This window comes from Corvus moneduloides, chromosome 3 (assembly GCF_009650955.1).
Source record: "Corvus moneduloides isolate bCorMon1 chromosome 3, bCorMon1.pri, whole genome shotgun sequence".
In the NCBI taxonomy this organism is placed as follows: domain Eukaryota; kingdom Metazoa; phylum Chordata; class Aves; order Passeriformes; family Corvidae; genus Corvus; species Corvus moneduloides.
The window spans coordinates 89,314,516-89,329,790 of NC_045478.1; the positions used below are offsets into that span (position 1 = coordinate 89,314,516).

Consider the following 15,275-nt stretch of genomic DNA (forward strand, 5'->3'; position numbering starts at 1 on the left):
CAGTCAAACAATGAAACTAGTAGGGCTGTCTACTGATTGTCTTTGTCCTGGGAGCTATCTTGTATTCTGTTGTCCATTTTTCTTCCTGAAATTTTGTCTCTCTTGTTTTCATAGACCCTGGTTTGCTTATTTTTTACCCTTCTATCTTCTTCATCAGCCTTTCAGTGCCTCTTTCCACTCCATCTTGCTATTTTTCTTAGGGATTGAACTGTGATCCTTTTATTTACGTCAGACAATCTGATCTGTAAATACAAATCAAATTCATCTTTGCCATGATGCCTTGTAAATGAATTGCTTTAGCTCTGGCTGAAGAAGAAGGGTCTGGAATAAAGAGAGCTGCTTATGGCTATTCAGCTAGATGTCAGCAGCTCAACATGGCTAAAACAGGCCTCCTGCAGACTCCCTCCTGCTGCTTCCTTGTCACTCTGGAAAACAACCTAATCTTGCCATGGCATTCATAACACATGTCATTTATTACTTTGTTCTTTCTCTGAGTTCAGAAACAACACTGTCAGTGTAATTGATGATTAAATCTTATTTTTTAATGTAATTTCTTAAAGTAAGTTCCTTGCTGTTTCAACAAACATTCAAATCTTCCATCCACATCTTCTTCACCTATTAAACAAGCTTGCCAATTAGTCCAGCATCCTTTTCCTTGCTTTCTTCAGGTCAGTTCTGCGCTTCCATACCCATTCAGATTCAGTGAAAATCATTATTGTATCCTTTTGCAAACAGAATAGAAGAAACCTACAAGCATCTCTTCTGAATTTATTTTCCCTCCTTGAACAGAATACGGTCTTCACTTTTCTAGACCTTTCTAAATTCTCAGTTGTTGCTGAAGCATCGCTTCATCCTCTTCCATTATTCATTAAAATTTCAGGCTCAGTCTTGTGCTCTCTTAGTACAATAATATGCTTTCTTCTTGAGAGCATCTCCAAGGTAGTCTCCATAGCCTCTTAATAATCCTTTCTTTAAAACTCCTTTATTGTGAGGCCCAAAAAGCTTGGAAATTATTCTAAGTACCTGTTAAACTACCCAGTAGTATGACTTGGTTCCTTTTGTGCCTCCCTCTTTGTCACCTTTTATTGTATTATTTGATGGCAAGGTCCGTGGAGTCAGGACTGTCTTTGTTAGTTTTTGGGTTTGTGGGATTTTGTGGGGCTTTTTTGTTTGCTTGCTTTGTTTTTGTTTTGTTTGGGTTTTTTTTTTATTTTACTTTATCACACCAAGGACAGCAGCATCCTGGGTTATCATTGAGAGCATTAAGATGGTTATAATATTAACTAAATATTTAATTATAGTTGTAGCATTGCAGGGAACTTTGCTGTGAAATTTGCTGTGTGAAATTTATTCTTGAGAGAAGTGGAAGGAGAAGTGCCAGTTGATCATTTCATCCCTTTGGAACTTACCACCTTGTCTTCACTAGGGAAACAAGTGTTAAAAAAAAAAAAAGAAAAGCCAACAAAGAGCAACCACATTGCAAATAAAAGATGCTCTTAGCTAATCTGAAGGGGCATTTGGCTGCCTCACAAAAACACTGTGTATTTTGGCAGTTAGGAGCTTTGGCTTAGGAAGATCCATGTTTGGAATAACAGGGTGTGTTGCAAGTCAAAATTCAGGTATCTTGGCTGAGATGTATGCGTAATCTGGCATGATGCCTTTCTGCACTGTGCCTAGCTATAGCAAATGCCAAAGTCCCTTGTGAACAATATATGAATCTCATTTTGGGGAAAAAAAAAAAAAAAGAGGAGGAGGGAAGAGGGAGCCAGGATTTATTTTAACATTTAGTGGATATAAAAAACAAGTATCAAGAAGCAAAACATTTCCATGAAGCATTCACTGTGGAAATTCTGCAACTTCTTGTTGCAAACCTCTTTATCACTTGGATTGGCTGATTTCCAGAGCATCAAGGCTAGGAATTGAGGGACTGAAATATAATCAGTGGTGATACATTTTAACCACATAAAACATTCTCTGCTTCCAAAGCCTCCAGTGTCTCTAGTAAGCAGTGCAACAGCAACAGCTCCTTGCTGCTGAACTCCAGAGACGGGGAAAATACTGGATCAGGATGGTAAGAAGCTCTTTACTTTATCACCAGATCTAGGTTATTACTCTGTAAAGAATGTTTAAAAGATTATGAAATTGGTAGAGATAAGTATTTAAAACAAAAACCAGTATGTAAGATAGAGAGGAATTATGTTTTTCTGCAAGAGATCAGCAGTGCAAGTTGGTGACAAATATATCTGGCACTGAACATGTTGTGCAGCTTATATAAAATCTTTTAAAACTGGGAAACATTGCTGACTAGCATTTGGTGTAAATTGTAAGTCTGTCCACTTGGTTTATTTCAGAAGGACAGCTGTATGGGCTTTTAAAATTATTTTGGATTAATAATCACTGACACAGACTTTATAAATAAAAATATAAATAAACCTTTGCCAATCATTCATGCAGGCTGTATGTTTATATGGTTTCTTTTGTTGGGGTTTTGGGGTTTTGTTTATTAGAAAAAAGCAGATCTGCTCAGTACATGCCTTTGACTTTTAGGGAGCTATGAAGTTTTTATTTTTCAGGGTTTTCAATCCATGAAGACCTGTTAATCACATTGTTTCTCTAGTGTAATTATTTGATGGGAAAAATAACCAGGAAAAACTTTTTAGAATAATGATTTTATTATTTGTACCAATTTAAATATTCTGATCTAGGTATTAAAACAATAGAAGTAGAATATAAAGCACATGAATGTGGCATCTGAATATAGTGTAAATTGATACCAATGCTATTAGTGGTTTAAAAAATGCCTGATAATAGAACAAAAATATGCATATTAGCATTTTTGTACGTATTAAAGGATTGGAGGGAGGAAACGCATCTTGGGAGTGTTTACTCCCAAGACTCATTGTCAAGACTGTTTTGTTGGGGTTTTTTGGGGGCTGGGGGTAGGCGGGTGGGTGTTGACTGAAATAAGCATCAAGCCCAATTTCCTGTATGGGAACTCAGCTGTTCATTTTAAGTGCCTACTGCGTCCAGGAATTTATTGATTAGGAGATTATAGTACGTCAGGGTGAAAGGAAAACAAATTACTAAATAAGTCTGAAGAGCACTGAAACACATTTACTTGACAGTCCAGCTTGATGTGTAGGGAATTACTCCCTTTGTGATTCAAATGGAAGAGGAGATTTTTTATAGAACAACTATGAGAGTTAGAAAAGTGTACAGCAAATGTGAAACAATGTTTGATTTGGTATTTTTAATCTTTGTTGTGTATTTGTTCTTTCTCAGCAGTATAAAAATTAAAAGACCCTAAAACTTTCACTAAATGCTTTCTGATCTTTTCCTTTTCTAAGTGGTTTCACTGAATGGCAAGAAATAGAAGTAATGAAGTCAATCATGTTATCATAGCCTATATATTTCACGTTGCACATCACACTTTGATGTGTTAAAGATTTGTTTTTCCTCCTTACTATGCAGAATAGATTGCAAAATCAATAATTGAATGGCAACCAGGCTTTAAGGTTCTTGGAAAGATGTTTAGTATGAATCTAAGTGTGGTGCTTGTTGTTTTTGTTATTATTATTAATATTATTGTTGCTGTTTTCTTGACAAAAATCCCCTGTGATGAGTAACCATTAAGCAGTACTGTTGTACTGAAGAGACTTGAATATATTGTTGTTTCTTGCCAGAGAATACTGTGCCCCTAGATAGTAGTATCCTGCATCTACATTTTCTTACAGGAAAATACTGGAGGTAGGAGATCTGACTGCTTTTCCCTATTGTGATCATGGAACGTAATTAATACCAAATGATGTTACGTACATTTCCACATTTGTGATTCTCTAGTTCCTACATGAGTCAAATACAGATAAGCTTCTGTAACAGCAAGTTAATAAAAACATTTCGTTCTGGAAAAATAACTGTCATGTACTGCCACATACTTGGTGTTGATAGAGTTTTAGCCAAAGTAAACTTACATTGTGTCTTGCTTGACATGGATTAGTTCAGTAACTAAAGCAGTGAGTTCACAAGGGATCTATTTCTTTCAGTTTGGATTGCCTGGGCAAAGATCTTGCATAAGTTATTGAAGGGAAAAAAAAGAAAAGAAACACACACCACACACATCCCCTGAAGGTGTACCCTTAATAGTAATCAGCAATGTAATAAATTACATGACTAGTCCAGAGGGAACAGCCTCTCACTTTAAATTTTTAGATTATATGATTTCTTGTGGAATGTAAATAGTAAATGGTCTTCAAGAAGACCAAATTGCAAGCTATCAAATGCATTAGATATCAGGTTTAATTATTCAAAGTGTTTTTTCTAGTAAGTCTAAGGAACAAAAGTAAAATTATAAATAATGTACTGGCTTTACCAGAAAAACTGAAAAGTTGTAAACATGACTATTACAGTGCTAAATTCTAATAAAGTATAATTAGTGCAAGAGATACGCTTGGTATAGCAAAGTTCATTTGAAGTGTCGTCCTGGTGCAGAATTTAAAAGAGCTTATTCAACAATTGGATGTATTATTCATCCAGATGAATTTAGGCTAAATATTTTTTTTTGTTTCAGTAACTAAATTGAAGTCTGATAATCTGCCTGAAAATGTAATCCTTATTTAAAGAAGTATATTATAAATATGTAAGCTATGGAGTTTATATATAATATAAAACATGTTTAGGGAAAGGAAATACAGATTTGCATCTGCTGTGAATTTGATTCAAGACTCAATAATATTCTCAGGTTTTGCTGTTTTAGTACATTTTTGCTTTGTTACTCTGCCAATTTTCTGGTAAAAAAATAAGAGTTTGTTCATTCAGAAGTACTCATGCTGATAGTAGTCAGAAGGAATCTGCTGCAGTATAGCTTTGTGCATGTGTTTAGTACTAACTTACATGTCCCAGGTAACTTTTGGCAGAGTTTGGTTCTAGTGAAAAAACTGTGTCAGGCTGTTTACCACACCAGGAAGTCTGGCACTATTCTAGAGTGAAATGCACTCTTGCATGCTCCATAAATGTTGTTTGTGAAGGATAAAAATAAACCACTTTAAACTTTAATTGAAACATAATGCTGAAATATCTCCATATATATGTATATGCACTAGCATTTACTTATAATGACATAAGTTTGTATTTTAAAATCTCAGCATCCATGTTCATGGAGCCTGAATACTTTCAGTGAATAAAATATGTCAGCAGGCAAGGTGTATGCAAGAAGAGTAGTTTTTTTGGTGATGGAGGATTATGTTCTTAAGCCATTTTCATTTTGATTCTACAATCAACCTACTATGCAGATCAGGTTTTGCTCACTGAAATGCATCTTTTAAGCTGTGCCATTACACTAGTAGTATAACTTAAAATGAGTTGCTCTCAGGAAGTTATAAATTATTTGGTGTGTTTTACATAATGTATTAGCATGCCTGCTGCATCTGTGTTCAAGACAGGGTTTTATTCCTTCAGCCATGGGATATATGAAGAAACTATTAAAAATGGATGCTTTCAGCATTAGTCTGTCCTTTTGGCTTTTATCCTGTCATGCCATCAGAAATGAAGGCAGGGGAAAAGGTCAGTCTGGTCCCTAGGTGAAATAATTGATGGGAGCAGCTTCCAGAGGAATACAACTTGTAGTGAGAAGGTGGCTGGATAATACATAGTAGTTTTCTGCATCTGGTTAATGTTTGTATTGTGGCATTTGCAGTGTTTTGAATTATCAGGACAATAATTGTGCTTCCCATATATCTTAGGACCCTCATAGCAACGTGATATTTTGCTGCACCTGTTCTTGTACTTCATGGCTATACTGAGGATACTGAAAACAAGTAAGGCTGAGACTTACTGTGCACCTTTTATGTAAAAGGAGTCTAGAGAAGACAAAAGGCTACTGACAACTTCATACCCACTTGATAGCGTGCAGATGCAAGAAGAGCAGGATACATTCCCAGTGCTTCTATAAAGGAGTGTGCTCTGACCAGAGCTAAGGATGGTTAATATGCATTGGTGGGAGACACGGTGCAGTTTGGGTAAATTTCCTGGTTTGCTTCACTACACAGAGTGGTGATGAGAAGCTACCATTCCTAAAGAAATTCTCTAGACCTTGCACTTGAGTTTTTAGTGTACTGTTAATCTGTTGTTATAAATATTTCATTTAAATGTTTTCCAGTGTTGCGGTGTCACCTGGGGACACGCAGCCCGTAGTCAGCCTTATATCTTTTGATAATGAAGTTTCAGCTTGGAGACAAGAGATGTCTACTCCCCTGCCAATGTGTCAGGGCTCCACTTCCCCTCTTCTCACCAATATATATCTTGGGTATCTGACTAGAGCTTTTGGATCCATGAAGATGTTTGGACCCACAGCAGAAGGCTGGTAATCTCTGGTATCAATCCTTTTTCACTCAAAGATGGTAGATAAATCCAGTGGTGAAACCTCAACACTTCTGACTCCATTACTGTAGTAGGGTGGTTTTCTTAATAGTCATGACTTAAACTCCATAGTGCTAACCTTTTGAACAGCTCGGAGACTTTGAGACCTTGTGTTGCAGCCTTTTTTCCCCTTACATGATGTGGCTTTCATGACAGCATTTTTATGTGATAATTCTCCCTGTCACAGGATAGGAGACGGCGCATGTGAATCAGGCTACCAGGGTAGAGGCTGCTGACATGTTCTTCCTGTGACTGGACATACACATGTCCAGTCACAGGGAGAACTCTGTCTTAGCCATATAATGGGTATTTATTTGGTCAGTCATTTGGATGACTGAGACTACATATTCATTTGGAAGAAATGACAAGAAAGATGATGGTGTAAGACTGCACCTCTGATTTAGCTTTTTTTCCTGCAAATACTTACTCTTAGTATATTTGTTGTGGTCCTTCCTTTTCAGAAAGGAAAAATTTGTGTAGTGTGGTAGAGATTTTACCAGCACTAATTCTAGAAATTAAGTTTTGGGAAAGTATATACTTGATTTGGGACAAACATGCTGTCTGGGCCATTTGGTCTTGAGTCACTAAAGAGCTACTGCAGACCTCTAAATCATTCAGATAAAAATGATCTTACAGTGACTCAAACTGGCCTACAAAATTTATGTTAGAAAAAGAAATGTTCCTCTTATATTTTTTTTGTTTTTGTTGAAGAAATAGAAGGGACTAATTTTAGAAAGTGCTTGATAACTTATGAAAAGGTCTTTTAAGACAATTAAACTTTTAGATTCTTCTCTGACTAAACTTGTTGTATTCATTAATGTTAATTTTCTTATTTTTCTCCTTGTAGGATTGTCAAAAGTATTAGGCGTGTTAAAAACACCTTTTTTTTTGTTCTACTCCTCATTCCAGTATTACAGAGGATTGATCACAAAATCAGCACTTGCATCTAATAATTCTTCTATGGCATAGGTAGACAGAAAATTGGTTTCCTTGTACATGCAAAGCATGAAAAAGTGAGTTCTATGTGAAGAATGAATACACACACTAGAGATGTTTTAGGCAGAATATATTAAGGTCTCTGCTGGCATTTGTTTGCTGCAGAGATTGTCATGAAATGATGCTTGTAGCTGGCTGTTTCCTCTTTGTGCACTGGGGCTGCTCATGGACTGCATTTCCTCTGCCCCTCAGTGCTGGTGTGGTCCTGCAGTTAGCAAGTGGAGTTCCATCATCTCCAGCTGTGCCCTGTGTATATATCTTCTGTTGTTAAGGTCATTCATGTATTCATCATCCAAAGCCAACTGCTTAGTTTGGTCTTCTAGGAAGTTGGAGAAGAGCTTGAATGACTGAGTCCCAAAAGAGTTCTCTGTCCTGGTGATCCTGGTGGATTTGACGGGTTTGGGATTGACAGGTAATTGCCATACTTCTAGGTTTTGAGAAAGGAGGCAGTCATAATTTTGGGTTTAAGTGTATCAGAACAAACCAAAAAATACTAGGAAACTGTTATTGTGGATATAGTTTTGTATGGATTGAGAACACATGCTCTAGGGTGGCAGCAGTTCCTTCCTTTGGTGCTTGCAATAACAGCATTTGTTGTACGCCATTGCACAAATGTATTGTTTCTTCTTTCCTTTTGAAGAAAATAGAAAACAAACACCTCCACAAGTTTAATATTTGTAACTTTCACCAAATGTGTATTTAGGTATTTTACTTTGGATAGGGAGCAGTTCTGCAGCCTAGTAAGACACATTCATTTAGAGTTACTTGCTTGGAAAAAAATAAACAGATTTAAGACTGTACCAGCATAAACACGAATCTTTCTATTGCATCAGTTTCAGAGCTCCTTGAAGTCATGGCAAATGCAAGCAGTCTAACTGAATAAACAGTTTTGATGCAGTGCATCATAACACAGAACATGCAATTTATAAACTGTTACAGAAAGAAGTTTATTACACAATATTTCAAAATTTTATATGACTTTGTGAAACATTAATTTTTATAGTAGGTTTTGTGTTGTCAGCATATCACAAGTCCCCAAAATGCTACACCTCTTTCATAAATTTACTAATGGAGTTGGCTTCACTGCTGATTAGAGTCTCTTTTTAGTAAAAAGAAATATAAAAAATATTTGTGGAAGAATCTGAAGGGTGAAAAAAGGCTAAAATACTTTCTATTTGTATTCATGTAGAGTGACCTTAATAGTTTTACCAGTTATTTCAGCCTCATAGATTTTCTAGTGCAGGTTCATGGAAGTCGTGCATTTGCTGTGGATCATTTTGATGGTCCAATGAAATATTCGCTCTGATCTGTGTCAGTGGGGATAGGGAAGCACATAAAATATATGCTTCCAGGCAGTGATGAGCGAGTAGGAGGATTTTTCATGAACAATATAATTAAATGCATGCCTGTAAAAGATACCTGCAAGATGCTGCTTGAGAAAGTACTTTATAGCAATAGATAATTATAGGGAAAAAATTACTTCTCTGGAATGATAGTACATAATATTAATTTACCAATGGTATAAAGGTTTTCTAAGTAGTTTGTTTCCCATCTGTAACACAGCATTTTTTTCCTAATAATCTTTTTCTTCAGCAAAAGAATTTTTGATCAAAATTTTTGTTGGACATACTACACTGGAATTTTAATACAGCACTAATACAGGACACTGTTGTAAACATTTGTTTCATAACTTAAAATTATTTGCTCTTGCAGAAGTATGAGAACTATAGAAATTTTCCAAAGTCATAGGTTTTTTTGTCTATTTAATATAATTTTAATTATGTGCATAGTTGCCACTGCTGTGGATCATACCCATGTTTGTTCAAAGGTGTCCAGAAGAGGTGATGATATTAATTCACCTGCTGCTGAATAGTCTCCTACTTAGAAAGTAACTCAGCAGTGACTCAGACATCAGAAATGAAAACAGAATCAGTTGCTTAGGGCTGAATCTCACGAGTGCTTACTGCTGGGCATGGTGTGTTGAGAGTTTTCTAGGATTAATTGCATCCTAAGCAGACAAAAAAAAAGGTGTTCCAGTTCCCCTCCCCCTCCCCACTACTTCTTCATTTTCTGTGGGAAGAAAAAGGCTTCAGCTTTGTTTTAGCTGTCTCCAAACAAAGCTGTAGGCAGTGTGTGAGGTAACATTTGTTTGTAAGAATGGACAACTTAGATGCACCTGAAAACTCTTGGTCAAAAATACATGTTGTGGGCTGTGCTCTTAGTGTTGCCCAAAGAAACCTTTGGCATGAGGAGCTGGAGTCTCCTGAGGATGCTGTGTGATGCACTGACGCTCAGCCAGGAGATCTGATGGGATATCAGGGGCCAAGGCTGGCACTCACTGCCCTGACCCTGCCTGAACCCATGGCTGGGGCATTGTCTGCTTCACTGAGACTTTGCTGTGTAACATTTTGGTTCTAGGCCTGATTCAGGAAGTGCTGTGGAAAGTATATGGTGAAAAGTAATTGCCACAGCAGTTAACCTTTGGGGAAGGTTCGTTTAGGCTATTACATAACTACTATTATTTAAAAAAGAAAACGCAGTTCAAGCCATGTCACTGTAACTGAAAAATGGGAGTCACCCATTGTTCTCTCTTTTAAAGACAGGCTCATTTCAGTTTGTTTCACTGTTAATTTTGCTACTAAGTGAGAATTGTCATAGGATATTGCAACTGCCTGCACCATACTAAGACCTTATGGTAACTGAAAGTTGAATGCTCTTGCCAGTCCTGTTTTATGTCTTGGTATGAAGCGTTGCACAAACTATAGAAGAAGGATTTTGACCTAGACTGCATGTGAGAGACTGAAATGTTATGGTTAATGGTTTAAATGTCTTTAGGAAGGACATTTTGCCCATTATGGCAGAACTGTGTAAAGAAGCTGTGACCATGGAAGCCCACCCCTCCCTGAATAGGCCTCCTGACTGGAACCTTGGACTGTGAGAGAAACCCCCTAAGGGTACTTGAGACAAGATAAAGGTGACACTATTGGCCAATTCTCTCAGGTCTAGGGATGAGTCAACAAGGCTGAGGGAGAAGATGTATCCACAGGAAAGCCAAACCCAGCAGCTGCGCTGAAAATCATCCCTGGCTGGGATTGGGGCGGGAGAGGGGGAGGAGAGTTTTGGGTGTGTGGTGTAATTTCTGGTCAGAGAGACTGAACACCCACCCTCGCTCACACAAACTGGCTCAGTTGTAAACCCCCTCCCCACCCCAGGAAGGCCACACTCACGTGAGAGGCAGCTGAGGAGGTGTCACAATGCATCACAGACCCCCAAAGCGCTCCCAGACTCATTCCCGAGGCCTTGCCCCAGAGCCCTGCACATGATCCAAGTGATGAAAGTGATCCAGAGTCTGTTACAAGAGACAGTGTCCAACTTGCCCCCCTCAGGGGAGGTAGCTGGGCATTCCCACCTGGCTCAAATGTATATTAACCCAGTGAACTCTTAGGTTTTGTGGGACCCTCACCACAGAAAGGCCACAAAAAGTGGATCCGCAGGATCCACAGAGTGGTGGTATTTTCTACTTAATCTGTCTCTCTGTCACTCTCTTTCTCTTCCCACCCCCAGCCCCCCCCTTTTTCTATTTCTCTTTCTCTCTCTCTCACTCACATTTACTGTTACATAAATCCATACTATTCACTTCGGCATATAGTCTTGTATGAACCTTAATTCAGGCAGAGGCATCTCTCTAACAATTTTAATAACCAGATCATAACACTGCACCTGAGCAGCTTGGGGGAAGGATGTTGCATTGAGTCAGCATTAATTTCAAGAAGGGATCCTGACCAAAACCATGAAGCTGATTTTTTTTCAGATATTAAGAGGTTTCAAAACCTAAACCTATGTAACCGTCTCACCTTAAAAAAAGTCAGTGCTGTTGGTTTTAATGGTCAAAGTGAGACCCACAGCTGAATATGGCAAACCTGCAGAATCTCTTCTATTTTCAGTAGTGACGTGTATTTTCTCCTGAGTTTCTAGTCTCAGCCTATGTTGTGTAAATGCATATGTATTTTTTTTAAATCAAAAGCACTATTTCTGAATGGACAGTGTACTCTAAGGAAACATGCAGCAGGAGACCATGCTTAGCTTAAGATTTTTACTATCTTTAGGGCCTGACACTCACTAGGCTGCAGTGAGACGCATATTATTTTGTAACTGAAAACACCCTTCTATGTTAAATTCTAAAATAGTTGTTTCCCGGAGGAGGTTTGCAATAGAAACTGATGTACCTGATAGTTAATTAAAATTCAGTGTTGTTTGTTCTTGCTTAAATTAGTGAAAAAAAAACCCTTCTAGGAAACACCACAGAGAATAACATTCTGAAGATTTCAAATTATTTTGAAAGATGAGAATTCCCATGACTCAATTCTTTAAAGAGCTGGAACATAATTCAAATGCTTCTTTCCCACCTGTCACTTTTTTTTTTTTTTTCATTTTTAGAGTGTGTATTTTCTATCACAGATAAATAAGAGGAAAGAACATCTTACTTCCCTTTCTACCCAGAAGGGTTTTTTCTGAACCCTAGTTACTGAATTACATGCATGCATTACTTCTATTATAACATTGTAAACCACCTGCACAAATGCATACCTAGCAGGAGACCAATTGTTTCATTAAGTTACACCAGAATCTGGCTGGTATTGTTGTACAAGGCAGAGAAAACCATGTGTAATTGGTTTTGTTTGTAATGGGAAGTCACTGATTAGCCAGCTAATACCATTTTCTTTCCCATGCACACAGCCTCCCACACACAGAAAGATGCGAAAAACTAGTATAAAAATAAGGTTTTAAGCTACAACAATGAGATCTCCAGATGTCTGATTCCTTGGTTTAGAAAACTGCACAAGAGCTTATCTATTCCTGAAATAAAAATGATTTAGATAGTCCTAACCGTCTTTCATGATTTCCCATCTGCTAGGGTGTGCATTTCATTTTCATGTAAATAAAATTTCTAAGTAATTCTTCAAATCCTCGCTGCACAGTTCATTACAGAGATCTTATGCTTGCTAATACTGACTGCCAGAAGGGAAAAGGACTGATAAAGCACGTGGAGCACTCATAGGAGGCTTGCAAGACAGAAAGTCCCTCATGGAGAGGGGAATATTTCAGTGGATTTATGTATAGCATTTAACCACTTCACCTGTGTTATTTCCCTGTTGCTCCTTTCAAGAAATGCAGATACCTAATGAGGGGAATGGTAAAGGAAATTTTCCAAGCTTCATTCTTGGGTTTCTGCCATGAATTTCACCTCTAAATCAGACAGCTCAGATTTTAAGCTGTCCTTTCATGTCATGTACTCTTATTACAGGGGTCTGGATTCATACCTGTGTTTAGGTAGGCAAACCTCTAGTCTTAATGCTTAAATTTAGCAATCTCACATTGTTCACATTTTTGAAAGGTCACTTTGGCTTCAGTCTCACAGTTCGTGGGTGCTGACACATTGGCAAATCAAGCCCTTTTTGTACTTTATACTGAAGTCACAACTGGGGAAGAGGAAGAATCATACTGACTTAGATTCCCAAAACTGTGGACTGACTTGCTTACTTTGCTAGAGGTGCAGTTAATCAAAACACCTGCAACTCAGAACACCTGGGAGTTGTGCAACTCTTAGATGTCTAAATGTAGATTTTAAGAATCTAATTTTAAGCAGGCAGATTTGATCAGTTTGCCCCTCGTTACCCAGGAAACCACTTAATTACTATGCCTTTGCTTCAGCCCTCTGCATGTAGCTTTTAAAACATTTTGTTACAATTTTTCTTTTCTTTTGTCTTAAGCTAGTGTTTGTAGAAAGGGCTGGCTTGACAGCTCTGGCAAATGAAATAGTCTGCCTGCCCACGGAATATGTGCTCTCTAGACAGTGGCAGTCCAAACTTCCACATGCTGTTTTGTCAGTGTGCTACAACTTTTCTTGGAGGAGTGGAGAAGGGAGGGAGGAGGTAGGGTCCTTGTACAATCAGGTCTTTGCCACCAAAACGTGCAAGTGTTGTCAGGAAAAATGGCCTGTATTTTCCCTCTATAGCACAGAAAACAGGCAGCTAAACAAATGAACTCAAGCTTTGGAAAACCCATATGTAGTCTGTAAGCTATTGTCACGATCACAAATTCAATCCTTCTACATTGCAGTTAGTACTGATGACAGATGTTCTCATGAACTGAACAGAGTTTTCCTTGCTCAGTGCCAAGACAAAAGGATTTTTAAAGAGTTCTGAGTTCTGCTGAGCCTTCAACAAAAAGTCCTGGGTTGGTATTTGCATGAAAGTGGGAAATACGGGAATTTACTCTAAAATATTAGGACTCTGTCTTCTTGTGCTTGCCTTTAAGAATGCTGATCCGAGCACATACAGTTTGTTACTTCAGTTTGTCTTGGTGATGACTTTTTTTGAGGTAGATGTATTAGATGAATTGTGATAGCTGTGAATCACCTAGTGCCCCTAGAAAAATCACCCAAGAGACAGTTGGTCTTTTCAAGAAAGGGTTGTATGTTTGATTTCCAAGTGGTTTACATGCCTCCTGGTTCATTTAGCTAGTAGCCTGAAAGTCATGGAAGATCACTGACAGAATCATACTGCTGTTCTTTAGTGATCAATGTGAATTCACAAATGTTTCAACAAAAATAGCAAGGCAATAAGAATGAAAGATATGCATGCCTTCTTTTAATTTCAGGAATCTTTGCTCTATTATGACTGAAAATGGAAATATAGAAGGACCATTCAATTCACATCATTCAAAACAAAGCATCCTGCTTAGATAGCTACAATACTTCATAATCACTGTCGTTCTGTGCTGTTTCTGTAGTTATACAAGAGGTTATCCGGGAATTTGTCAAGACCACCTCTACTCAAAGCAGCTGAAATGATCCAGTCCAGGCTGCGTATTGCTGTCATACTCCAGGCCGTGCAACCCCATCCTTCTCCTCCAGCCAATGCCATCGCTTGTAATGAACCTATTACAGGAGCTGCTTGCTTGAAAACTAACTGTGAGGTTTGGGCTTCTGGGGTGAAAGACATTGTCTACCATGAGGGAGAGTCTTGCAGACTTTGATTTGGCAAGGAATCTGTGATTGGGCTCATAAAGGCAAGAGTTGCTAAGCATAAATGAAAATGACAGTATGTTAAGACTGTGAAAGCACAAAAGAAAACACTGGAAACTGGAATTTACTCTCTGATCGTGAAAGTCACTTGGGGTACTTGTGTTCTTTGAATGCCGTTTTGACTTGCAGAATCGGTTCTCATAGCTTTTTCTGTCAGACTGTGCTTGCAGTCTGAGAAACAGATGGAAATTCTACTGGTTTTCCTTCTGCAGACTGTAAAACAAAGATGCTTAAATTACTGGTGCTCTAAACTAATGAACCTTTTCAGCATCTAAATCGAAGATTCATTGCTGCTTTTAATGTTACTCTAAGAAATTCATGGTGCATTTATGTAACTCTTAACTGTGCTATCAACATTGGTCTTGTACCTGCTGCTCTGCTTTAAATGAAGAGAAGCAGGGACAGTGCATAGAAGAAAATGGAAAACATCTCTCTCTCCTTATCTGAATCAGAATATTTACTTCCTACCTGAAGAATCAATATTTCAGAAGGCAGAGAGCACTATGCTTTGCTCTCTTGATGCCTATGTATTGTTCTTATGTTTTAGAAACCAGTAATCCAGAAAAGAATTACGCAGTGGATTTGCATTCATACGTATAAAGAACATGGTTCTGTTGCTGAGATGTTAGAATGTATTTATAAATAAGAATTGAGAAGCTGCTTCATAACACTAAATAGTTTCATTTTTGAAACCTAATAAACCCTATTATTTTTTTGAACAACTGATTTTTAAATTTACATTTTTTATTTTTTTCCTGTTTGAATAGCTTCACTTTTT

The 15,275-nt window shown here is 37.8% G+C and overlaps 1 protein-coding gene across 2 annotated transcripts in view; it reads left to right on the forward strand.

Moving 5' to 3' along the window:
* The window catches only part of PLD5 (phospholipase D family member 5), a 184,418-nt gene that overhangs the window by 34,321 nt on the left and 134,822 nt on the right, over positions 1-15,275 (forward strand). Inside the window, exon 1 of one of the 2 annotated variants that reach the window (XM_032102674.1) lies at positions 1,817-2,071. The exons of the other annotated variant lie outside the window; for it this stretch is intronic. Within the exon in view, the coding sequence (XP_031958565.1) occupies positions 2,069-2,071 (3 nt within the window). The 5' untranslated portion in view covers positions 1,817-2,068. Of the gene's footprint in view, positions 1-1,816; positions 2,072-15,275 lie in introns of those variants that run through there. 2 annotated transcript variants of the gene reach the window in all.